Source organism: Sceloporus occidentalis, unplaced genomic scaffold (genome assembly GCF_023333645.1).
Source record: "Sceloporus occidentalis isolate IW3139 unplaced genomic scaffold, rSceOcc1.0.p SCAF_17, whole genome shotgun sequence".
NCBI classification, from domain to species: domain Eukaryota; kingdom Metazoa; phylum Chordata; class Lepidosauria; order Squamata; family Phrynosomatidae; genus Sceloporus; species Sceloporus occidentalis.
In genome coordinates, this window is record NW_028316997.1 from 3,735,319 (window position 1) to 3,757,142 (window position 21,824).

Here is a 21,824-nt window from a genome sequence, read left to right on the forward strand (position 1 = left end):
CGGCTTGGTAATGCATTGAGTGGAGGAATGAAGAAGAATCTGCTTCAACCCACATGAGCTGTTGCATCAGATTCTCTCCTTCTGTAGAACAGAGGTTATGGAGGGGAGGGAGTGACGAGCAAGGAGTGGCTCTGTACCTAATCCTGTTTCTGAGAAGTGCCGCACTCCCGGGTATTGATAGTGATGTCCCCTCCCCTATAGAGAATTTTCTAGACATAAATTACTTATAATGTGCCCTGGTGTATTTCTGTGCCTCACATGCTCTTTATGACAATATTTTGGCTTTTAATGTAGGCCGCGTTTATAGTATTCCTTTTTGTTGCTTTATATATTTTTATTTGTAAATACTTGAGAGTGGGGTTACCTGCAGTTGAGGTTTAACTGAAAAAATATTTAATAATTTTGAACGTGTACTCCAGGCTGAAACAAGTTTGTTTTATACCTGGCATAGTTCAATCATTTTATGTTTACAAATTCTGTTTTTGTTTATGTAAACTATTTAGTTTTTGCTTTGATCATATTAAACGTCCTACACCGCTTGGCAATTCGGTGACTGGGAAATAGGTAAGAATTTAGCAATCCATTATTCTTGCCTCCAAAGGGCGGAAAAAAAAATGCCCTATCTATATAGGTGCCAGGAAGGGTGTTCTAACCCACCAAGCGCTCAAACGGTTAAATAACTGCTCATGGCTTTGGAATGCATGTGCTTCATAAGTGAGGGGGGGGTTAAGTGAGGAGGGTTTGGAATTTGCTGTCTGCTTGTGAGACACAAGCTAGTACTTTTCCACTCTCTCCCCATCCCCTCCTCCTTTTCCTCTTGCTTAGCTCGTGATCATGATGTTGTCACGTGGTCGATGTTGCACACTGCAGTATTGACGTTTGCCTTTGCTTGCAGGCAGAAAGCCAAGCGCAGCGGCGGCGGCGGCAGCAGCAGCAGCCTTACCATTGACATCGGCAGCGCCAGTGGCTACATTATTTCGACGTTTTACAACCCCAGCAAAGCAGATTCTTGGATTGAATAAATTGTCACTATGGCCAGAGAAGAAATGGGAAGGTTTAACATTGCTAACGATGAGGACACTACTAGCAACAGCTCAAACAGCAATGATGATTTCAACTATTCCGACTACCCAGTAAAGAAGCTCTCTATCAAAGTGTAAGATAGCCATCTCTTTATATTCATCGAAATGTCAGATTGCTTGCTTTACGACAGCGCTTGTGCTATGGTGTGCCCATAGCTTCAATTTGCTACCGAATGTCCTCTAAAGGATAAATGCTGAAGTATGCCTGATAGCCAAGATTTCCCCTTATAACGCAGTGTTCCTTGCTTTTCAGACCTTATGATATGGATCCTGAAAATCAGAATTTCCTTCTTGAGCCAACACATGCAAAAAAGAAATGTGAAACAGAATATGTAAGTGGGTTTAAGTTATTAGTCATCAAAGATAAAAATAAGGTTAAATGATTTTGGATTTATTGATTAACCTGTTTTTTGTTTTGTTTTTTCGCTAGCTTCCAGGGACCACTTCTTTTGGAATGTCTGTGTTTAATCTCAGCAATGCCATTGTGGGTAGTGGTATTCTCGGTCTGTCATATGCCATGGCCAATACAGGAATTGCGCTCTTTATGTAAGTGTTTCTGATAGATAATCTAATTAAATGTTTATGTCGCCAGTTATGTGTTAAAACGAATGTGTATGATTTTAAGATTACGATTGAAATGCATCATGGCAATAGCAGAGGGTATCTCCTGTGTATATATTAAGATACCGTTTAATCCCTGCCAATCTCTAATCCTGATGAACCAATTCTCTTTTTTAATATATTTTATTTGCATTGGATTGATGCCAAGACGTTTGAATGATATTAAAACATATTGGTTGGAAAGTGTACTTTTGTAAGTGAACACTAGGGGCAGAGTACACTTTATGCCTTATAGAAAGATGGTCCTTATGAAGAAGGATCTTTTTGTGTGGCTAACCTTACATGTACAGAGCTATAATAAGAACTGGATGTTCTTAGTGTTGTTTACTTACAAAACTGGCTTTACACTGTGCTTTAAAAATAATAGTATGCTTATGAACTAAATGTACAGGTTTCTGAATGTGTATATAAACCTAAAATATTGAATTTACCCTCCTGAAGAATTTTCTACATTAAATTTAGATTGTGAATTTCAGAAGTGGAACAAATGTTACATTTTGTGTTCTAAATGTGACATAATTTGTCATGTTGACGCATGAATGACTGGGCACATCATTTTACACCAGGACAAGTGCAATTATACATTGCAGTTACAACAAGTTCCTCTATCTATTAAAGTAAATTGCTTGTCTGGGCAAATCTGGCATAATCTGACTCTTCTGTAGAGATTGAATGGAAAGCCCAGAAATACCTGCTTATAAATTCTATACTATGTATATTGGGCCAACATAAAAGACAAAGTTATAGGATGGCTCAGTGTAATGACGTTTAGAGACGTTTTAGTTCCATATGTAATATTTATTATTATTATCATCCCTTTAATTCGGTTAATTTTTCAATTTCTCTGCAGGATTCTCTTGTCATTTGTTTCAATATTTTCTCTGTATTCCATTCATCTACTACTGAAAACTGCAAATGAAGGAGGTAACCTATTTATACATACAAACTGAATGTTTCTTTGTAAGGTTTTCTGAGTGAAATGTAAAATGACCTGTTTGTCCTTTGTTGTTCTTAGGATCCTTATTATATGAGCAGCTGGGATATAAAGCGTTTGGCTATGTCGGAAAAATTGCTGCTTCTGGATCTGTCACTATGCAAAATATTGGAGGTACGGGTTATATATATGTGTGTGTGTATACAATATATACATATATAACACATAATATATTAACACATATACATACAGTTTTTGTTAAAGAAAAATTGGGGTTGACTTTTTGATTGCATATATATATATATATATATATATATATATATATATATATATATATATATATATATATATATATATATAATATAATCTCAGTAGGTTTTCCCTTGCGTATGCAAGTATGTACAAATTAATTTCTACCCCCAGACTGCCAAAGCCCCTATTGTGGCAACATAACCAGTTTTGAATCAGATGTAAAGTTTTTAATTATTTTGCAGCAATGTCAAGCTACCTCTACATAGTGAAATATGAGCTGCCTCTTGTAATGAAGGAACTGATGGGGATACACAAGGACACTGGGTATGTATTTCCTATTTTGTAAAATGCTTTATTTTGGTATATTAAGTATTAAGATTGTATTTTTGGAGGGGTAAGTTAAAGATGCTTAGTGTCTATACTAAAGCCTAGGCAATAATAGTTAACATCGTCAATCCTACTGTTAGAATGTACAAATTCTGTCCTGATCACGCTGAAGGTGTTAACTGATGACTAGCAGGTCACAGTAACCCACGTGGAGCAAATATTTACTTTCAGAACGTAAGTAAAGTAATATGTTTTCTATGCTGCTTCATTTCAGTAGTTGAATAGACTGTGTATTACACAGTATCAAAGAACCTCTCCCTGTGTTATACATAGAATAGCGTACATAAATAATTTGAAGATTGTCTATTGCATAGAATACACAATATATTTTTCTGTACTGGGAAAAATGGAACTCAGAATAAGAATTATTTAAATAAGCCATTTTAAGATTATTTAAGATGCAGAGTTTATTTTTAGACAAATTGGATAAAATAATTCAGGGAGGTTTTTTTTAACACTGGACACTCTTCCTCTTTATTCATCCTGGCATAATACAGCCAATCTAGAGAGAAAATGAAAACATACTATTTTGCAGGTTCTGTGGTACAGCCATTGCCTTACAAGTTATTTCTGAGCACAGCTTTCAAACCTTTCTGGAACATTGCTGCCTCTTACATGACAAAAGATATTTCAATAATACATTTTTTTTTATTTTTTTTAGAGCATGGTACTTGAATGGAGATTACTTGGTGATAATGGTGTCTGTGTTTCTTATCCTTCCTTTGTCACTACTGAAAAATCTAGGTAATTATTTGTTTGTATGCGGTGTGTCTTTTTAATAGAACACAAAACAGGCTATCAGTTTTAATTATCTGCCCTCTTGGATTTTAAGGTTCTATTTTTGTTTCTTATTTTCCACCAGGGTACTTGGGCTATACAAGTGGATTTTCACTGATGTGCATGGTGTTTTTCCTCATTGTTGTAAGTATACATTATTCCAAATACATAAGCAAAACCTTCAGTTTGGTTTTCTGATAAACATTAGTACTCGATTGCTGATGATTTTAGACAAGGAAAGAAAACCAAATCCATAAACAGAAAATACCCAACCGTACCGTATCCTACACATAAGAATAACTTTATATCGTTTATGAATTCTAAGGCTTCAGGTGTTGGTTTTTTTATTAACCCTATGGTTTGTTACAAATGTTATAGGTAATCTACAAGAAATTTGAGATACCATGCCCTCTCTGGGAACAGGATGCCCTGAATATGACTCTAAACAGCTCAATATCAAGCTTGGTCACGCATGCAGTAACACATGAAGTAGAACACAATATGACAGATGATGATATGTGCAAACCAAAGTACTTTGTCTATAACTCCCAGGTAAATAAATGTCCTCCTTTTCAGAGTGAAATTGTACAGCGTGAATATTTCGTCATTGTCACATATTGACATTTGTTTCAAATAAAAAAAAAAAAATAAAAAAAAAATCACACTTATATTTTAACATACTGGATTAACTACTACATTTTCCAGTTGATTTACTGTTCAGAAGTTTACAGTTTCATAAGAATCCTATCACTGATATTTTGTATCTTTTCTAGACTGTGTATGCTGTCCCAATTTTGACATTCTCTTTCGTCTGCCACCCAGCTGTCCTTCCCATTTACCAAGAGCTTAAAGGGTATGTTCCATTTTGTGTTTCCAGAACAAAAATGCAATTTGTAGTGCTGTCAATCAACTTGCCTAAAATTATTTAATTTCTCGTGTTTTTAGGCGTAGCCGTAAAAGGATGATGAACGTGTCCAACGTTTCATTTTTATCCATGTTTGTCATGTATCTCTTGGCTGCACTTTTCGGATATTTGACATTTTATGGTAAGTCTACTTAACTTGGTGAGCTGAGCATAGTAGTGATTGTCCTGCTTACATGCTCCCCCGAATCTTCTACATTCCTATATATTAAAGTTTCCCTATGTTTCCTGGTATATGTCAAGGATAGCCAGTCCTTTAGTATTATTATATCATTGTTTAAGTCTCGTTGGTATGTTGTATGTTAATCTTCACTGCAGAATACTAACAACTTTGTCCCGTTTTATGATTCTGTTTTTTATTTTTTTACAGGAAATGTTGAGCCGGAATTACTCCATACATATTCAAAGGTTTCAGATGCTGGTGTGGTATTTGTTGTTGTGCGTCTTGCAGTTCTCATGGCAGTGACATTAACAGTGCCAATTGTAATATTCCCTGTGAGTATTTGGTTTTGATATTCTGACATTGTATTCTAATTAATTTGTTAATACAAGTTAGTTGCCTTCTAAATATGTTCATGCAGTATTACTTCAACAGGAAAGGAAAATGTTAAATAGATAAATCTTCCGTTATTGTTAATCTTTCACATAAAATTCAACAACTCCAAATATGATATAAAATGCATATAATTAATTGTTACAAAGCATTATTCTCACGGTCAGACAAATTCAATAAAGAATATAATTGTTGTCTCTAAATACAACATAAATGACTATGAAAGTAGCTTGTAGGGCTGGCCATATCATACAGTCAGTGCAGGCAGCTGTCCATATCAATGAGGTAGAGGGGGCATCAGCACCAGCTTCATCTTCTTGCAGAAGTGGTGTTCCAGAGAGTAAAACAAACCCTAAGTCCAACCACTAATCTTTGTTAGTATGAAAGATTGTTTTTGGATAGTATTTACTGATTTTTTTTTTTTGATTTTTTTTTTTTTTTTACTCGTATGTTAATTGTTTGTTTTTTTGCTTTTTTTTTTTTAATAGATTCGCAGCTCCATTACTCAGCTGTTGTGTGCAGGGAAGGATTTTGCTATGTGGCGCCATTTTATCATAACATTTGGGATACTGGCGTTCGCCAACATCCTGGTCATTTTTGTTCCAACTATAAGGGATATCTTTGGATTCATTGGTAAGTTGGTTGTTATTTATTGAGTTGTGACTGCTCTAATTTTTAATTTATTTTTTGGTGGGGGTGTTGTGTGTGTGTGTGTGTGTGTGTGTGTGTGAGAGAGAGAGAGGTTTAGTTGGACAGTTAAAGCTTGAATTGATTATACATATAACAGGTCATTTATTATCCCCTAATACTGGTGGGCAGGAGGTGAAAAAAGGAGAGGTTGGTACTCCCTTTTCTTCAAAATAACTGCCTATTGATAGTTGTGCGTGGCTCTGAATGTAAATATTGTGCTAAGCATTAAGCAGTGCTTTATGTAAACATCTGTATTTATTCCCTACAGGCGCCTCTGCTGCAGCAATGCTAGTATTTATTCTCCCATCAGCCTTTTACATTAAGCTAGTGAAGAAAGAGTCTATGAAATCTGTGCAAAAGATCGGGGTAGGTATAATGTTAACATGTTTACCACTGGCATTCACAATGATGTGTTACTTTGTAAAAGTATATCCCCACTTTCTGCTTGAAGTCTCCATCTACTGAATGCATACAAAATTAGAATGAATGGATGCAAATACTTATGGTTTTTTTTCGTTTTTCCTAGGCTGCTCTATTTCTTGTCAGTGGCATAATTGTTATGATCGGAAGTATGACCCTGATTGTCATGGACTGGGTTCACCAGTCATCATCCGATGGACATTAAATGACTTAATGGGAAAGCCAGCACTTTGCTTAAAGTGGATGAATTCACTTTACAAGCCTTCTACTGAGAATGAAAAATACCATTGTTGCAGTCTCAACTTCCTTCAAAACATCAGTACTGTTATAGAATATGGAAATTCTCAAGAGCCTTGTTCTATATCTCAACAAAACCATTACCACCTTAAATTCAAAAGTTCTGACAGAAGGAAGTAATTTTATTCCATTCTAGAGAATGGACAAAAATATCAAAGCTTATTTCAAGCCATATGTTTGGCTATTGTCACTTACTGTTACTTGTAATGTCTATGTTTATTACTTGAATGTGCCTACAGGAACCATTGATGTGAGAACACACTGCTACACTAAAAGTGTTAATTTATATGGAGGTGTCATGTTGACCCTCTTTTTGTACCAAAAAAAAACTCAGAAAGCACTTCTGAGGAGAGTGATACAGTACAAAATCATGGTTTTATTTCTTTTTTAAAAAACAAAAACAAAACCTTAACTAGTTTCTTACAGTACATGTAAAATCAGCGGTCAGTATTTTAGTAGATATTTGTTTTGTCACTTAAATATGACCCCAAAAATGTATCGTACAGAACATAGGCCATTGTCCTGAACAGTCAGAGGTATATCATTATGGAAAGCTTAAAGTGCATAATTTGTGAAGGAAACTATCAGGGACATTTCTACATTTTAAGGGAAAAAAAAGAGAGTACTCCTAGACAATGGGTTGGCCTACTGTGTAGAAGTTGACTTTTGAAATATGTATACCTGGTTTTGAAGCATTTGGGTTTTTATAATTCAGCCATTGCTGCTCTGATATAAATGAGGAAACCTTGGTGTTTCGTGACAAAGTGGAAATTACAGCTAAAAAAATAAGCATGCTGTCTAGTCAAATATCTAATTGATGGTATTATGAAGCATGGTACATACGTAAAATATTTTACAACGACTAATTTATTCAGTCCCATGACAGTTTACAGCTTGTACAGTATTTCTCAATATTTAAATCATAATTTATGAAAACACTGAGTTACTTGATAACTACATTTATCCTCAATGCGATTATTCACCCTCTACATGTTTTGGGTGTTTTGTTTGTTTTTCCCCCCACATGTAAATGTTTACGTTTTACAGGACATTTGCTGAGATTCTGTAGATCAAGAACAACATCCCCACTGCCAAAATAGTACATTTCTGCCATTGGCAAGTGCATGGATACCTAGAATTGAAAGATAAATGCAGTGGGTACGAACAACTGAAATGTTAGAAGCATTTTTTTTTTATACAGAGGATAACTGTTTGTATTGGTTTAACTGCTTTTATTTAAAGGGAAATTATCATTCTAAAACACTGTTAGAATATAGACAATAATGCCAATGGATCATTTGTCAATATAATGTCATCCTGTTACATATCACAATTTAATATGACATCAGCATATCCTTTTTTTTATTTTTATCCTGAATGAAAACATTAGATGCAAGATTGTAGCTGGTGCATTCTCAACAAAAAAAGATGGCGCATTTGTAAACAGTAACTTAGAAACATCGAATGTAACCATCTGGCACATATAGGCTGCCTATTTTTTCCGATGTGAAGACCCAGACCTTAATTAGTCTTGGTCTTGTCTTACAATCAGGATAGCTTTAGGCCTGTTCCGTGCATGTTTAAATTCCCTTACTGTATTAGCCGCTACCAATAATGGGAGTCATTTATACCATCCTCTCAGTAAAGTAAAAGTCCCTTACAAGTAGTAAGGAGCTGTTTGACCGGTGTCCCGTTGACTGTCTAAATGGATGGAAGAAAAGCAAGTACATGGTTTTTCCTCCAGTGGTCTGTTACAAAGATATGTTACAATATTGAATTTATTAAAATACATATTTTTGAGGTGGTAATTTCCCTCCTTAATATTACTGTAGTGTAAAAATGGGATATCTTTTTTAACGCTGTACAACAAAAATCAGCCTGTTTTGATCATTTGAACTATTTTTTTTCACAGTATGCTTAAATCGGTAGCAGCTACACAAATGGCTGCATGTGCTCTCCTCGTGACATTTTGTACATTTTACTATTTTTCATTTTTTTTCCAAATTTGGTTTATTTCCACATCTACTAGCAGGTGGAAAATATGTATATGTCTAAAAAAAAAAAATTAAGATCACATCTTAGCACAAAGTATTTCGGCTCTTTTTTTGTCACCTCATTGTCTTCCACAGGCAAATTTAACGCTAATGTGCTATTTATAGAACATTACAATGTTGAAAGTCAACCTATTTTTCAATATTTATGAAATGTGTACAGTAGATTTTTGTAAATATATGTTGTGTGTGTATATGTATATTATATATTTTAAATATATATATACATACCATGTACATATGAAAATATTTTGTTTTTTTATTTGCCATGTATTTTCCTTTCTGGTTGTCCATAAAACTGGAGGTTGTTTTCTTTAATTATTAAAGGGAAACTATTTCTGAGGAGGAAGTGTTTTTTAATTTTCCTGTTTTTCTTCCTTTTCTTTTATTTAAATACTAACAAATTGCTTACATGATTCCAATTGCAACGGCCATTTTTAAGTGGCACAGTAAATTAACACCTTAATGACAAAGCCCGTACATGTACGGGCTCAAAATGCATTGTTTTCAATGGGTTTAGGGACCGCCCATTGTCCTTAAGGGGTTAAAACAGTACGTATGGGTAGATTTTCCGAAACCTTATTATTCTCATGAAAAACGCCATATAATATTGTAACTTTCCCTGTACAAACATTGACAGTCTCTAACAATGAATCTTTCATTTTAGTGCCTGCTTGTCAGGAATCTTCTAAATTTTATTACAGCTCCAGTCAAACTAGAATTACCAACATACAATTTTAAAATGTTTTGGGTTTTTTTAATTTACCTTTTAATAACACTCTTGTTGGTGGATGTTTCCATCTGACACACTGAAAGATAACTAATTGCTCCTTGTGGAAAGTAACAAGCTTGGCTTCCTATGTATTTATTGTTGTTAGTGGAATAACTTTGGCTGTTAATTGAATTCCAACACGTTTTTACCAATGTTGCAACATGATACAGTTGATATTAATTGCGTCTATTAGGAATTATGTTGTTAATGCTTTAATAAGTGTCCCATTGCCATATGTTAATATAACTATGGGTTGCTCAAACAGTGCTTCAGCCTTGCAGCAATATGTACAACTATTAGGAAGACCAAATGAAACTGAATGGAACAATTCCAACAATATTCTTGTAAATACTTATAACACAATACTTTAATTAAAAAGGTTTTTGACAGCATCTAAAGTGTGGGCATTTATTGTGCTGTACAGTTTTGGGTTTCATGGATCACATGGGTTAGTATTATCTGTATATTAATGTACAATATTATTCTACTCTTGCAAAAATGCCAGAAACTGTTATTTTGGGTTTCAATGAAACACTGTATGCTTTTAATTAAAATAAAATAAATATACATAATAACTTATGTCTCTGTTTTCATTTCTTGTCTTTTTTTCATTTAAGTGACAGGTCTCTGTCCCAGTCCATTCCGCTATTTGAGTACTTTAATATCCAAGTGGGGGGAAAAAAGGACTCGCCTAAGGTAGAAGCTGCAGCCATGTAGTTGCGTTCCTCATCCGGGGTCCAATGATTCTGTTCGAAGCAACCAATCAGTGGCAGGAAAGAGCTCCTATTGAAATCGATGGCCATTTAAACAGGAGCGAGCAGTGCTATAGCATATTGGACGTACGTGTATCACATGCACAGAGATATGTATGGTCAAACACATCTCATGCATGGTGCATAGCTTGGGGGTAGGAAAAGGGACAAATGCAAATGGGATTCTGCAAAATCTCCCCTTGCATTTGCAAGGGGGACACTATGAAGATTTTAAAGGACATTGTAGCCATCATTTGCAGTAAGGTAAATCTTACTGACTTGTCCCTTTAAAATTGCAGATACAGTTGGCTAATTTGTGGCATCCTAGTTTTATGTCTTACAAGACTACAAAGTAGCAATTATTTTTAAAAAAAAAAATCTATGATACAAACTAACATACTTGGTTTTTAATTACAATAGGATGTGTCTGCCCATTGGCCTACTATGGCTGCTCCTGTGTTTTCTACTTTAATCTGGAGGATCAGTTTTTAAAATTTTTCCTATATTGTGGAAATTCAGTCTTGCTGTTGCTCATGGTGTTCTTTTCCTATAAAGAGGAATGGTTCAAGGAACAGCAGATCGTAGTATTCCGTTTTAAAATTATATTCTTCTACAACTAGTGGGATTGAGCACACCGCTGGAAAAAATGATCCACGTCTATTAGTCATACATCATAGAAACCTCAAAGTTTGGCTCAACTTACTTGGAAGCTTATCCTACTCTGTCACAGACTAAACTGTCCAGTTTTTTTGCTGTTGTTATGGGGTTATGTACAATGTTTGAAACTCATATCATTACCAAATTAACCAAAATAGTGGAACCATTTTATTTGCTGCTGTGGTGATACATCACTTTACAAACTTTGCACCAGAAACATTTGTTACGTATAAGCCCCATTGTGCTGTCACTGTATTTCCATCATACAAGTCTAATATACACGTGTCTTACATCATTATTACTTTATTTAGAGTCACATTGAAGTGTTAAAGCTTGTTGAGTGAACTATGTTTTTATATATTTAGTGATCTCAAAAGACTATATAACACCATATAACCATACCTGGGAACTTCTTGGCTCCGACTACCCGAAGGGGGACGCGGCCAGGACTGCACACTGACGTCAGTGGGAACTCCCCCATTTAAAGGGGAAACGAGTGGGGCGTGTCAAGATCCCGCTCCCGCGACCAGGAGGATTTGGGTCTTGACCCGGAGAACTGGAGGAGCAGCGCTCACCCGGCAATCTCTGGTTCAGACCCAGAGAGTTCCCAGGTATGCATATAACAATATATGCTATAATAGCAAATAACAGAGAATGATCTAGAATCTCTAGATTGTAAGCTTGTTTTAGCAGGGCCCTTCTCACCTGCTGTTTCTGTATGTTACAGTTTTATGCTTTTTCCTACTTGTTATGTCCTGTCTACCCATTGTACATCGCTACAGAATATGATTGCACTATGTAAAATAATAACAGAGTTATTAATATCACTGAGCAACACCACTGTAGGGCATTTGCCAACTCATATAACCTGTTTGCACCCCTTTGAATGTACCTGTATATCCTTAAAAGCTATGCCAAGTCGTCCCATTAGGGATCTCCAACCATACAGCACTGGGAACATTTAAAAAAAAAAAAAATATATATATATATAGTACTTTCAGTGTCCCGGGACATGACCCAGGAAATAAGCAGTTAAAGAGATCATGGATACCCCTCTAATTGACCAACAATTAAGGAAGTGTGAGCGCTTGGCTCAATGTGGAGCAGCAACAAATACTGTAATACTGTAAAATAAAAAAAAAATTGTTTTTTTGAGCACACTTTTACACTTTTTCACTATATTGTACCACGCAATTGTTTGATATCCACAAGAGCAGAGTATTTTTGTGTATTTTTGGAAGAAAAGATCAAAAGGTTAATCAATAAGACAATTTTCACAGCATACTTTGCTCATATTTATATTTACCAAGGGTGCCAATATTAGTAGAGGAACCAAAAATAGGCTCATTCTATATGCTCCCAAGATCAAGAAGGAAGGTCACCTGGAAGGACTATAATATCAGGAGTTGGCATATGAGCAGAAAAGATCTTTGTCTGGGATAAAAATATCCTGAAACCTGAAAAATGCCCAAAAAAACACCACAGACCTCCTACATAAACTAGCTGTTGTCGGCTCCCTTCCTGAAGATACCATTCTAGCCATTTTGGATGTTGAATCCCTCTATACCAGTGCGTGGCTGAGGTGGCTAAGGTATAGGAGATGTAGTCCTGCAGCAGCTGGAGGGCCGCAGGTTGCACACCCCTGCTCTATACCAACATCCCCCACTATGATGGACTAGAATCATGCTGGAAATGCCTGCAACAAGACAACATACCAACTGAAGCAATCTTGACATTCATTGAGTTCATACTCACACACACACAAGTATTTCAAACTTGGACAGGATTATGGGCACAGCTATGGGAACACAGACGGCACCACATTATTACAACCTATTAATGGCAAAACTGGAGAAACACTGTGATCCTAAACCCTAATCTACCTTTGCTAGGTATATTATGACTGAAGAAGAGACCTAGATAGTCTTGAAAGCTTGCAATCCATTACACGTTAGTTAGCTAATAAAGGTATCATCTTTACCAAATTTGCATTCTCTCTTTCTATGGATAACACGGTACAACTCTATATATTTATTGTGTTTCCTGGCTGCTTTCTCGACAACATTTTGAGGTGGCATCCTGATTGTCTGGTGAAGGGGCTTTCAGCATGTGTTGCTTCAACAGGAATAAATCTGCACAGGTGGCTTACAATGGGTTCCTGTGTTTTCTCCTGACGTGGAAAGCTAAAAAAATGTGACATCCTCAAAAGAGGTACTCTACGAGGGTTTCCTGAACTGATATTCAGTGCTGTGAAAAACTTCTCCCCAATTTCTTTTATTTTGGCATATTTGTCTCACTTAAATGTTGCAGATCATCAAACTAATTTTAATATTAGATAACCAGAGTAGTAAATACAAAATTCTGTTTTAACTCATGTACAGTATAGAAGGAAAAAGTTACCAGCCATATCTGGCCTTATGTGAAAAAATAATTGTCCCTTTAGTTACTAAACCAACCAATTAACCAAATGTGATAATTGTGTTAATTTTACTAGCCCCACCCAGGAAAGATACTTCCTGTTGAATCTAAACATCAATTAAATATAACCTGTCTTGCAAAGTGAAGTAGGCTTAAAGGTCTCAAAAAGCAGCACACGATCTAAAGAAATTTAAGGACTGATGAAAAACAGTCATTAACATCTATCAGCCTGGGAACGGTTAAAATGCCATTTCTAAGGCTCTGTGGATCCAGAGAAACATTGTGAGAGCCATTACCTACAAAACCAGTGCTGAAAGTTCCCTGGAGTGGCCGGCCTATCAAAATTCTCTAAGAGCGCATTGAAGAGTCATCCAGGAATGGGGGTGCTTCCCACGATGTCAGCAGGAATGCCCGCTGACATTGACAGGACTGCCCACCAATGTCAGCTGAACCGCCCACTAATGCCAGTGAGCAGTCCTAGTCGCGTCCCGCAAAGGTAGGCTCCAGGTAGCTGGAGCCCACAAGTTTCCAATATGCTGATGGGTCAAAATTGGAACTTTTTGGAGGACATGGGTCAAGTTATTTCTGGGGTAACTAACACAGCATTCCACAATCAGAACGTTGTACCAACAGTCACAGTGGTGGTAGTGTAATGATCTGGGGCTGCTTGCCTGCTTCAGGACCTGGGTGACATTTTATAATTGATGAAAACATGAATTCTGCTCTATACCACAACAATACTGAAGGAGAATGTCTGGCCATCAGTTTCTGACCAGAAGCTCAAGTGCAGTTAAATTACTGAAAAGAAACAAATTGAAGGTTTGTGATTTGTCTAGTCAAAGTCCTGACTTGAATCCGACTGAGATGCTGTGGCATGACCTTAAAAAAGGTAGTTCATGCTCAAAAACCCACCAATGTGGCAACATGAAAACAACATTTCCCCACACTGATGTAAAAGACTCATTGCCCGTTATCTCAACCGTTGAATTGCAGTTGTTGCTGAGAAGGGTGGCACAACCAGTTATTAGGTTTATTGGGGCAATTACTTTTTTCACATGGGTGATATAAGTTTTTGCCAGAAACTTGGTGAGTAGAGGATATGGAGGGGAAAATGACAGCCCATAATATTAAGTCCTGCTTTTACTACCCCCTGGTAAAACTTATTGGGGAGAACCAATGAATCATGATAGACTACTAGTATTACATTTTAAAATAGTAAAACTGATATAACATGATACAATACTAAATATTAAACTGGTTAAACATTTTAAAAATAATAAGTTAAACCACAGAATGATATTAATGGGAAATCTGTTTTCTGCAATGATTGCTTGTTGACATCATTTTGTAAAGGGGAGTTTATTTGTTGAATATCTTCCAAAACATATTTCTGCGTCCAATCAATTTAAAAAGTTTGCTTCATTTTTCAATTCCCCGTTCAATTCCAAGCAGGACTGTGGCTTTTTCTTCTATCAGTATATGTGTTAAGAAAGCTCTGTTTTGTACATTTGAGAAGTGCAGTGCTTTCCTGTTTCCATGGAAAGTGTAATGTAAATATAAGGTGTGGCCCACATGAACAGTACGTACGTCAACCCTGTGCGCATATCTAGGAGCTCTGCTTGTAGCACAAAAAAATAAATATTTGCTAAAGCAGCCATACGTATCCCAGAAGATGTAAGTGCTTGCATAAGAATATTGTGCTCTAAATTTCAGTACAAAGCTATTAAAACGTGGTTTACTAGATTGCATTATTATGCGAGAGTTTGGTTTTTAATATTTTTCAACCAGTTAAAATGAAAGGGTTTGTTTGAACAACTGGTTTGACTCCCAAAGACTTACTGGCCTCATAAGACGATGGAGGGGACAGATATCCAGAGATACAGATAAGTTATATTGTAGCTTTGCTGTTTTATTTGCATTTTTACACAACCATAAGCAATTATTGCAATTTACAGCTTGGGTATAATTAAATGAAGGGCTGGATTTACATAGTGGCTGATGGAGCTTCAGCTCCAGAACCAACTTCTGGCACGCAAACCTTTTCCCTGAAACATTATTAATACAGTATATATATTTCCTCAGCCACAGCTCCTTCCTGCTCCCTATAAGAAACAGGAGAGGAGAGCTCCAGGGGGGCAACTCTGGGAAATTCCCAGGTATGTTTAAAGCTGAGAGAACAAAATAAATCAATAAGGGGCAAGGCTGGGGTGTAATTGAAGAAGTACAGGGTGTGCAAAGGCAGCTGGGTCAGACTGTTATCGCCGCAACACTGTTGCTCTAGCAAGGAAGAGAAATACTTCAGTCGAAAGTACAATATACAGCAGACTATAGTGACGGCAGAAAAAAAGACCGGTGACAACTGCCTAATTTAAAGCAACCTACTGCACCAAATGTATATAAAGTATAAAAAATGTATATAATGTATAAAAAAAGCACAAAATAGCCACACATATTTCATCTTGTAACAGAAGGCCTCCCATTCTCAAAGGAACAGTCTAGTCCTCATAATGGTATTATTATTTTTTAATTTATGTTGGAATGAAAATTAGACAGTGGTGGACCTTTAACCCCTTGATGACAATTGCCGGTCCGGGCACGTCCCGGAAATTCAAGTCGATAACGACAAATGACGTGCCAGGACCGGCACGTCATTAAACGGGTGCAGAAAGCGATCTATTTTCGCTTTCTGCACCGAAACGGCGTTGCTGTAATGCCTCGACCTCGAGGCATTCAGCAACGCCATTATCGGCACAAAGGGGCCATCTCTGGCCCCTCCCCGGGGCGTCAACATCCGCCATACTTTGTATGGCGGCGGACGCCCGTTTTAAAAGCGTTTAGGAGGCGATCAACGATGGTTGCAGGTTGAATATAGGTACTGCATTCAACCATGCAAGTCAATGGAGCTCAGCTTTCTAATCACAGTGTGATTAGAAAAAAAAAAATTAAAAATAAAATAAAATTAATAATAATTAGAAAAAAAATTGTAAAAAAACAGTAAAATGTAAAAATAATTTCCCACTGATGTCACTATCAGGGGAACCTTCAAGTTGAAAAAAAATGTTAAAAAAAATAAAAAAAAGGCAAAAAAAAATATATATATATATAAAAAATATATTTTTGTGAGCAAGTCCTAAAATTAGCATATTAGCTTAAAACAATTCTCGCATGGAAAGAGTTAAAATACTGGCATATTAAATGCCCATGGGGTGTCTACTTTTAAAAAATGTATGATTTGATGGGGTAAATTGAATGGGCCAGGTTCAACAAGGTCCCAATTAACACGGGGGGAAGGATGGCCACACATCTAATTTCCAATTAGAAAAATGCACACGTACCAAATGTGGCCTTTTAGTTCCCCCCAAAAATGACAAACCCATGCATGTGGGGTATCGTTGTACTCAGGAGATGTTGCTGAACACATATTGGGGTGTCGTGTGACAGCGGCATATACCAGGAGCTGTAAATTCATACATAAAGTAGGTGTGTGTGGGAAAAATACACACACAAAAATACTACTGCAAACTTTGAAAAAATGCTGGTGGTAAAATGTGTGCATGCAAAGAGTTAAAATACCAGCATTTAAAATACCCTGGGGTGTCTAGTTTTCAAAAATATATGGTTTTGTTGGGCACACTGAAATGGCCCGGCTCAAAGATGTACCAAATAGGGCACGGGTAGTGGATCCCCAAATGCCAAAGTTCAACATAGAAAAATGTGCATGCCCCAAATGTGGCCCTTTTGCCCCCGAACAGCCAGGCAAAATCATTCATGTGGGGTATCACTGCGCTCAGGAGATGTTGCTGAACACATATTGGGGTGTTTTGTGATAGTGACATATACGAGAACTTTTTAATTCATACCTGAAGTAAAATGTGTGTGACAAAACAAATGCAAAAAAATGACTGTCACAAAGTTTGACAAAGACTGGTGGTAGATATGGTGCATGGAAAGAGTTAAAATACTAGCATTTGAAATACCCTGGGGTGTCTAGTTTTCAAAAATATATATCTTTATTGGGCACACTGAAATGGCCCGGCTCAAAGATGTACCAAATAGGGCATGGGCAGTGGATCCCCAAATGCCAAAGTTCAACATTGAAAAATGTGCATGCCCTAAATGTGGCCCTTTTGCCCCCAAACAGCCAGGCAAAATCATTTATGTGAGGTATCGCTGTACTCAGGAGATGTTGCTAAACACATATTGGGGTGTTTTATGATAGTGACATATACCAGAACCTGTTTATTTATACCTAAAGTAAAATGTGTGTGAAAAAACAAATGCAAAAAAATGACTACCATAAAGTTTGACAAAGGCTGATGGTAGAATAAGTGCTTGGAAAGGGTTAAAATACCAGCATTTGGAATACCCTGGGCTGTCTAGTTTTCAAAAATATATGATTTGATGGGGTAAATTACATTGGCCGGCTTCAAAGATACCCAAAATGGCACATGGAGGGAAGAATTACCAGATTTGGAAAAAATGGCTTTGAAATAGCAAAACGCTACCTGTACTTATTGCTCCATAACGTGCAGAAAAAAGCCAAAAAACATAAAAACATTGGGTATTTCTAAACTCAGGACAAATAGTAGAATCTATTTAGCAGGTTTTTTCATTACTTTTTATAGATGAGTAAAAGATTTTTCAACTAAAAGTTAGAAACAGTCATTTTTTTCCCGTCGTGTAGTGTCAGTACCACGGGGTGTCGCTCTTCCTGGGACAAGGACCTAGAACCGAAGAGGTTAAGATACCTCCTAACCCCTCCTACTCCTCCCTATAAGAGCCCCGGCAACCCTCATACCTTCAGTTTTTTCCTTGTCCCTTGTCAGGGACGGCCCTTGTTTTTTTGTTTTTTTTCGTTGGTGGGGCACACGGGTTGTGTCCGGGGGTTCCCTCCGATTGCTCCCCGGGTGGTGAGCAGAGCGGACGTTACGGAGCCCTTTAGACGCCGCGCTCTTATGCCGGCAGGTTGGAGCATGCGCACAGCGGTGGAACGCACGCCAGAGGGCGCTGCGTTCCACCAAGAGTACTGACACGCTATTGAGCATGCGTGATTCAGTTTTCTCTTGTTCAGGGCGCGAAAACTAACTGGTTTTCGCATATATATAGCTGTGCTGCCCAGTCTGACAGCAGAGGAGCTTGTCAACACTGGGATTTCCGTGTCACCAGCCCCCCCACACGGATTGAGGAGTTGTAAGGTAGGATTTGGTTAATCTTACCCTGTCAAATCCTCTGCCCTGTATATTTTCTACTAAAAATTTTTTTTTTTTTTTTGTGTTTTATATTAGATGTCTGGTCCGGTTTCACCAGATAGGCCGGATAAAGAGAAATCTTTTACACCTGCTCCAAAAAAGGCTGTGGTTAAAACCAAACATTTATCGTGCACTGAATGTGCCACTCCGTTGCCGGATGGTTGTAAGAAGAAATTTTGCAATGCCTGCTCTGCTGAGAGTTTGGCAAAAGAAAAACAAAAAGACATGCAGTCTTTTTTAGGTTGGTTCCAGGACAACCTGGCGCAAACGTTTGAAACGTTTAAAGCAGCAGCAGCTACACCTGTGGAACCCGTTAAACTTAAATCCCACAAACGTAAGAGGGTATTATCCCCTCATTCTGATTTATCCTCTGGGGAGGTTTCTAGTTCATCCTATTCAGCTTCATCTAGTGGGGAGTCAGAGGATGAGACCAATTTTCCTCCACAGGAGCTGCGTAAATTTGTTAAGGAAGTCTCACGGCTTTTTCAGGATTCAGACCTGTCAGCGCACCCCAAAGGGTTGCCCATGTTATCTCACATGCAGAATCTCATGTATAGAGAGTGGAATAATCCAGGCAAAAGAGCCTTTATATCAAAGCACTCTAAGCAGCTTTTTTACCTTCAGGGCGATGAAAAATGGGAAGATATCCCTAAAGTAGACGTCCAGATAGCCCAGCTTTCCAAACGTACGACCATTCCCATTAGTGAAGTGGCTGGTCTTAAGGATCCTATGGATAAGAGGGCAGAAACGTCTTGCAGACGTATTTACCAATCATCTGGATTCCAGTGTAAAGTGGCGTTGTCTAGCGCATCTGTGGCTAAAGCGCAGGGTGTCTGGTTGCAGTCCTTAGAGGGCAGTCTTTCAGAATCTATGGATGAAGGTTTGTCTAAACTATTTAAAAACCTGACACTGGCTAATAGCTTCCTGCTGGAAGCTGCAGAAGAGGGCCTTAAGCTTTCAGCCCGTAACATGGGTTTGTCTTCCGTTGCCAGAAGGGCATTATGGCTACGTTCCTGGGCAGCAGATACTGCCTCCAAATCTACTCTATGCGATCTGCCCTTTGAAAGAACCAAGCTATTCGGTTCTTCCTTGGAGGAACTGATCAGACACATGTCTGATACTAAAAAGGCACTTCCTCAGGATAGGAAAAGCAGATGGAACAAGCGATACCAGTATAGACCTTCCAGGCCTTTTCAACCAGTTTTCAAGACTCAAGCCTTTCGTAAACAACACGAGAGAAAGTTTCAGGAACACCCTAAGAAACCAGAGGGTAGGAAGTTCTGACGGTGTTGGAGGTCGTCTGCAATGGTTCCTACCAAAATGGAGGCAAACCACAAACAATTCCTGGGTCCTCAGAATCATTGCGGACGGGTACAGGATAAAGTTTTCCAGTTTTCCTCGTCCTCTGTTCCTGATTTCGTGTTACCCCTCTCAGGTGAAGAACTCAGCACTGTTGGCCGAAAGCCTTACCCTTCTAAAAAAGGGTGTCATAGAGCCTGTTCCAAAGTATCAGGAGTTTCAGGGAGTTTATTCCCGTCTCTTCCTGGTCTCAAAGCCGGATGGGTCCTTCCGTCCAATTCTGGATTTAAAGAAAGTCAATGCATATATTCCTTACCGTCACTTCAGAATGGAATCCATTCTCACGGTTACCCGCCTGTTGAGACAAGGGGACCTTATGGTTACGTTAGACCTAAAAGATGCCTATCTCCATGTGCCTATCGCCATAGCCTCCAGGAAATATCTCAGGTTTGCCATAAGAGTCGGGACAAGAGTTCGTCATTTCCAGTTTACTGCTCTCCCTTTTGGCCTGTCGTCAGCTCCTCGGATCTTCACAAAGCTTTTAACTCCTATTGCAGCGGCTTTACGGAAAGAGGGGATCACAGTCGTCCCTTATCTAGACGATTGGCTGCTAAAAGCAAGTTCTTCTCAGGAGCTCCGGGCACATCTCAGCTTTACGACCCGATGCTTGGGGGAACACGGCTGGATCATAAATTACAAAAAGTCCAACCTGATTCCAACTACGAAGATCCAGTTTCTGGGGCTCATAGTGGATTCCGTCTCTTCGAGACTTTATCTCCCACGCTCCAAGATCAAGAAGATAAAGAATCAGGTTTCCTTTCTGCAACAAAATCCAACCCTTTCCTTCAGGTTGGCTATGAGTATCCTGGGCAGTCTTACAGCGTGTATTCCGGCAGTAAGCTGGTCCAAAGCGCAGTTGAGACCCCTGCAATGGGACATCCTACAACAGTGGTCCAGGAGACCGGAGGATCTAGATGTTACCTTCACGGTATCCAGGGAGGTTTTACTCCGGCTGAATTGGTGGAAAGCAAAGGAGCGCCTCACCCAAGGGCGATCTTTTCTACCACGTCATTGGATCACCCTCACCACGGATGCCTCCAAGGTAGGCTGGGGAGCTCATCTACTCGACCTCTGCAGTCAGGGCAGTTGGTCCTTAATCGATCAAGCCCAATCATCAAACTTTCGGGAACTGAAAGCTGTGTTCCTGGCACTCAAGACCTTCGGTCCAAGATTACGGGGGAAAGCTGTGAGAATCCAGTCCGACAATGCCACCACAGTCTCATATATAAACAGACAGGGTGGCACCCGGATTCCAAGGCTACAGGACCTTTCAGACCATCTCATGCGCTGGGCCCAAAGAAACCTGGAGGATTTAGCAGCGACACATATCAAAGGAGTAGACAACTGTCTGGCAGACGATCTCAGCAGATCTCGTTGCTCCCAAGCAAACTGGTCCCTGGACAAGAGCATTTTTTCTCTCCTAGTTCAAAGATTCGGCCTACCAGATATAGACCTTATGGCGACCAGACAAAACAGGAAATTGCCAGTTTTCGCCTCCCTTTACAGGCAGGACAATCCCCCCCTGCTAGACGGAATGTCAGTGGTTTGGTCTTTCAAGATGGCTTATGTGTTTCCTCCAGTAGCCATGATTCCTCGGATCCTCCTAAAGATTCGGGTAGACAGAGCCAGGG

At 38.3% G+C, this 21,824-nt stretch overlaps 1 protein-coding gene across 1 annotated transcript; it reads left to right on the plus strand.

Moving 5' to 3' along the window:
* The first annotated feature begins 1,031 nt into the window (after positions 1-1,031).
* LOC149302756 (sodium-coupled neutral amino acid symporter 2-like) lies at positions 1,032-6,843 on the plus strand. Its single transcript, XM_089482048.1, has 15 exons — positions 1,032-1,156; positions 1,336-1,414; positions 1,513-1,628; positions 2,554-2,627; positions 2,719-2,811; positions 3,132-3,213; positions 3,938-4,020; positions 4,139-4,197; positions 4,432-4,605; positions 4,827-4,906; positions 4,999-5,099; positions 5,346-5,470; positions 6,017-6,161; positions 6,487-6,584; positions 6,745-6,843. Exons 1-15 carry the CDS (start codon positions 1,032-1,034, stop codon positions 6,841-6,843), a joined length of 1,533 nt encoding a protein of 510 aa, XP_089338174.1.
* Positions 6,844-21,824: the final 14,981 nt, after the last annotated feature.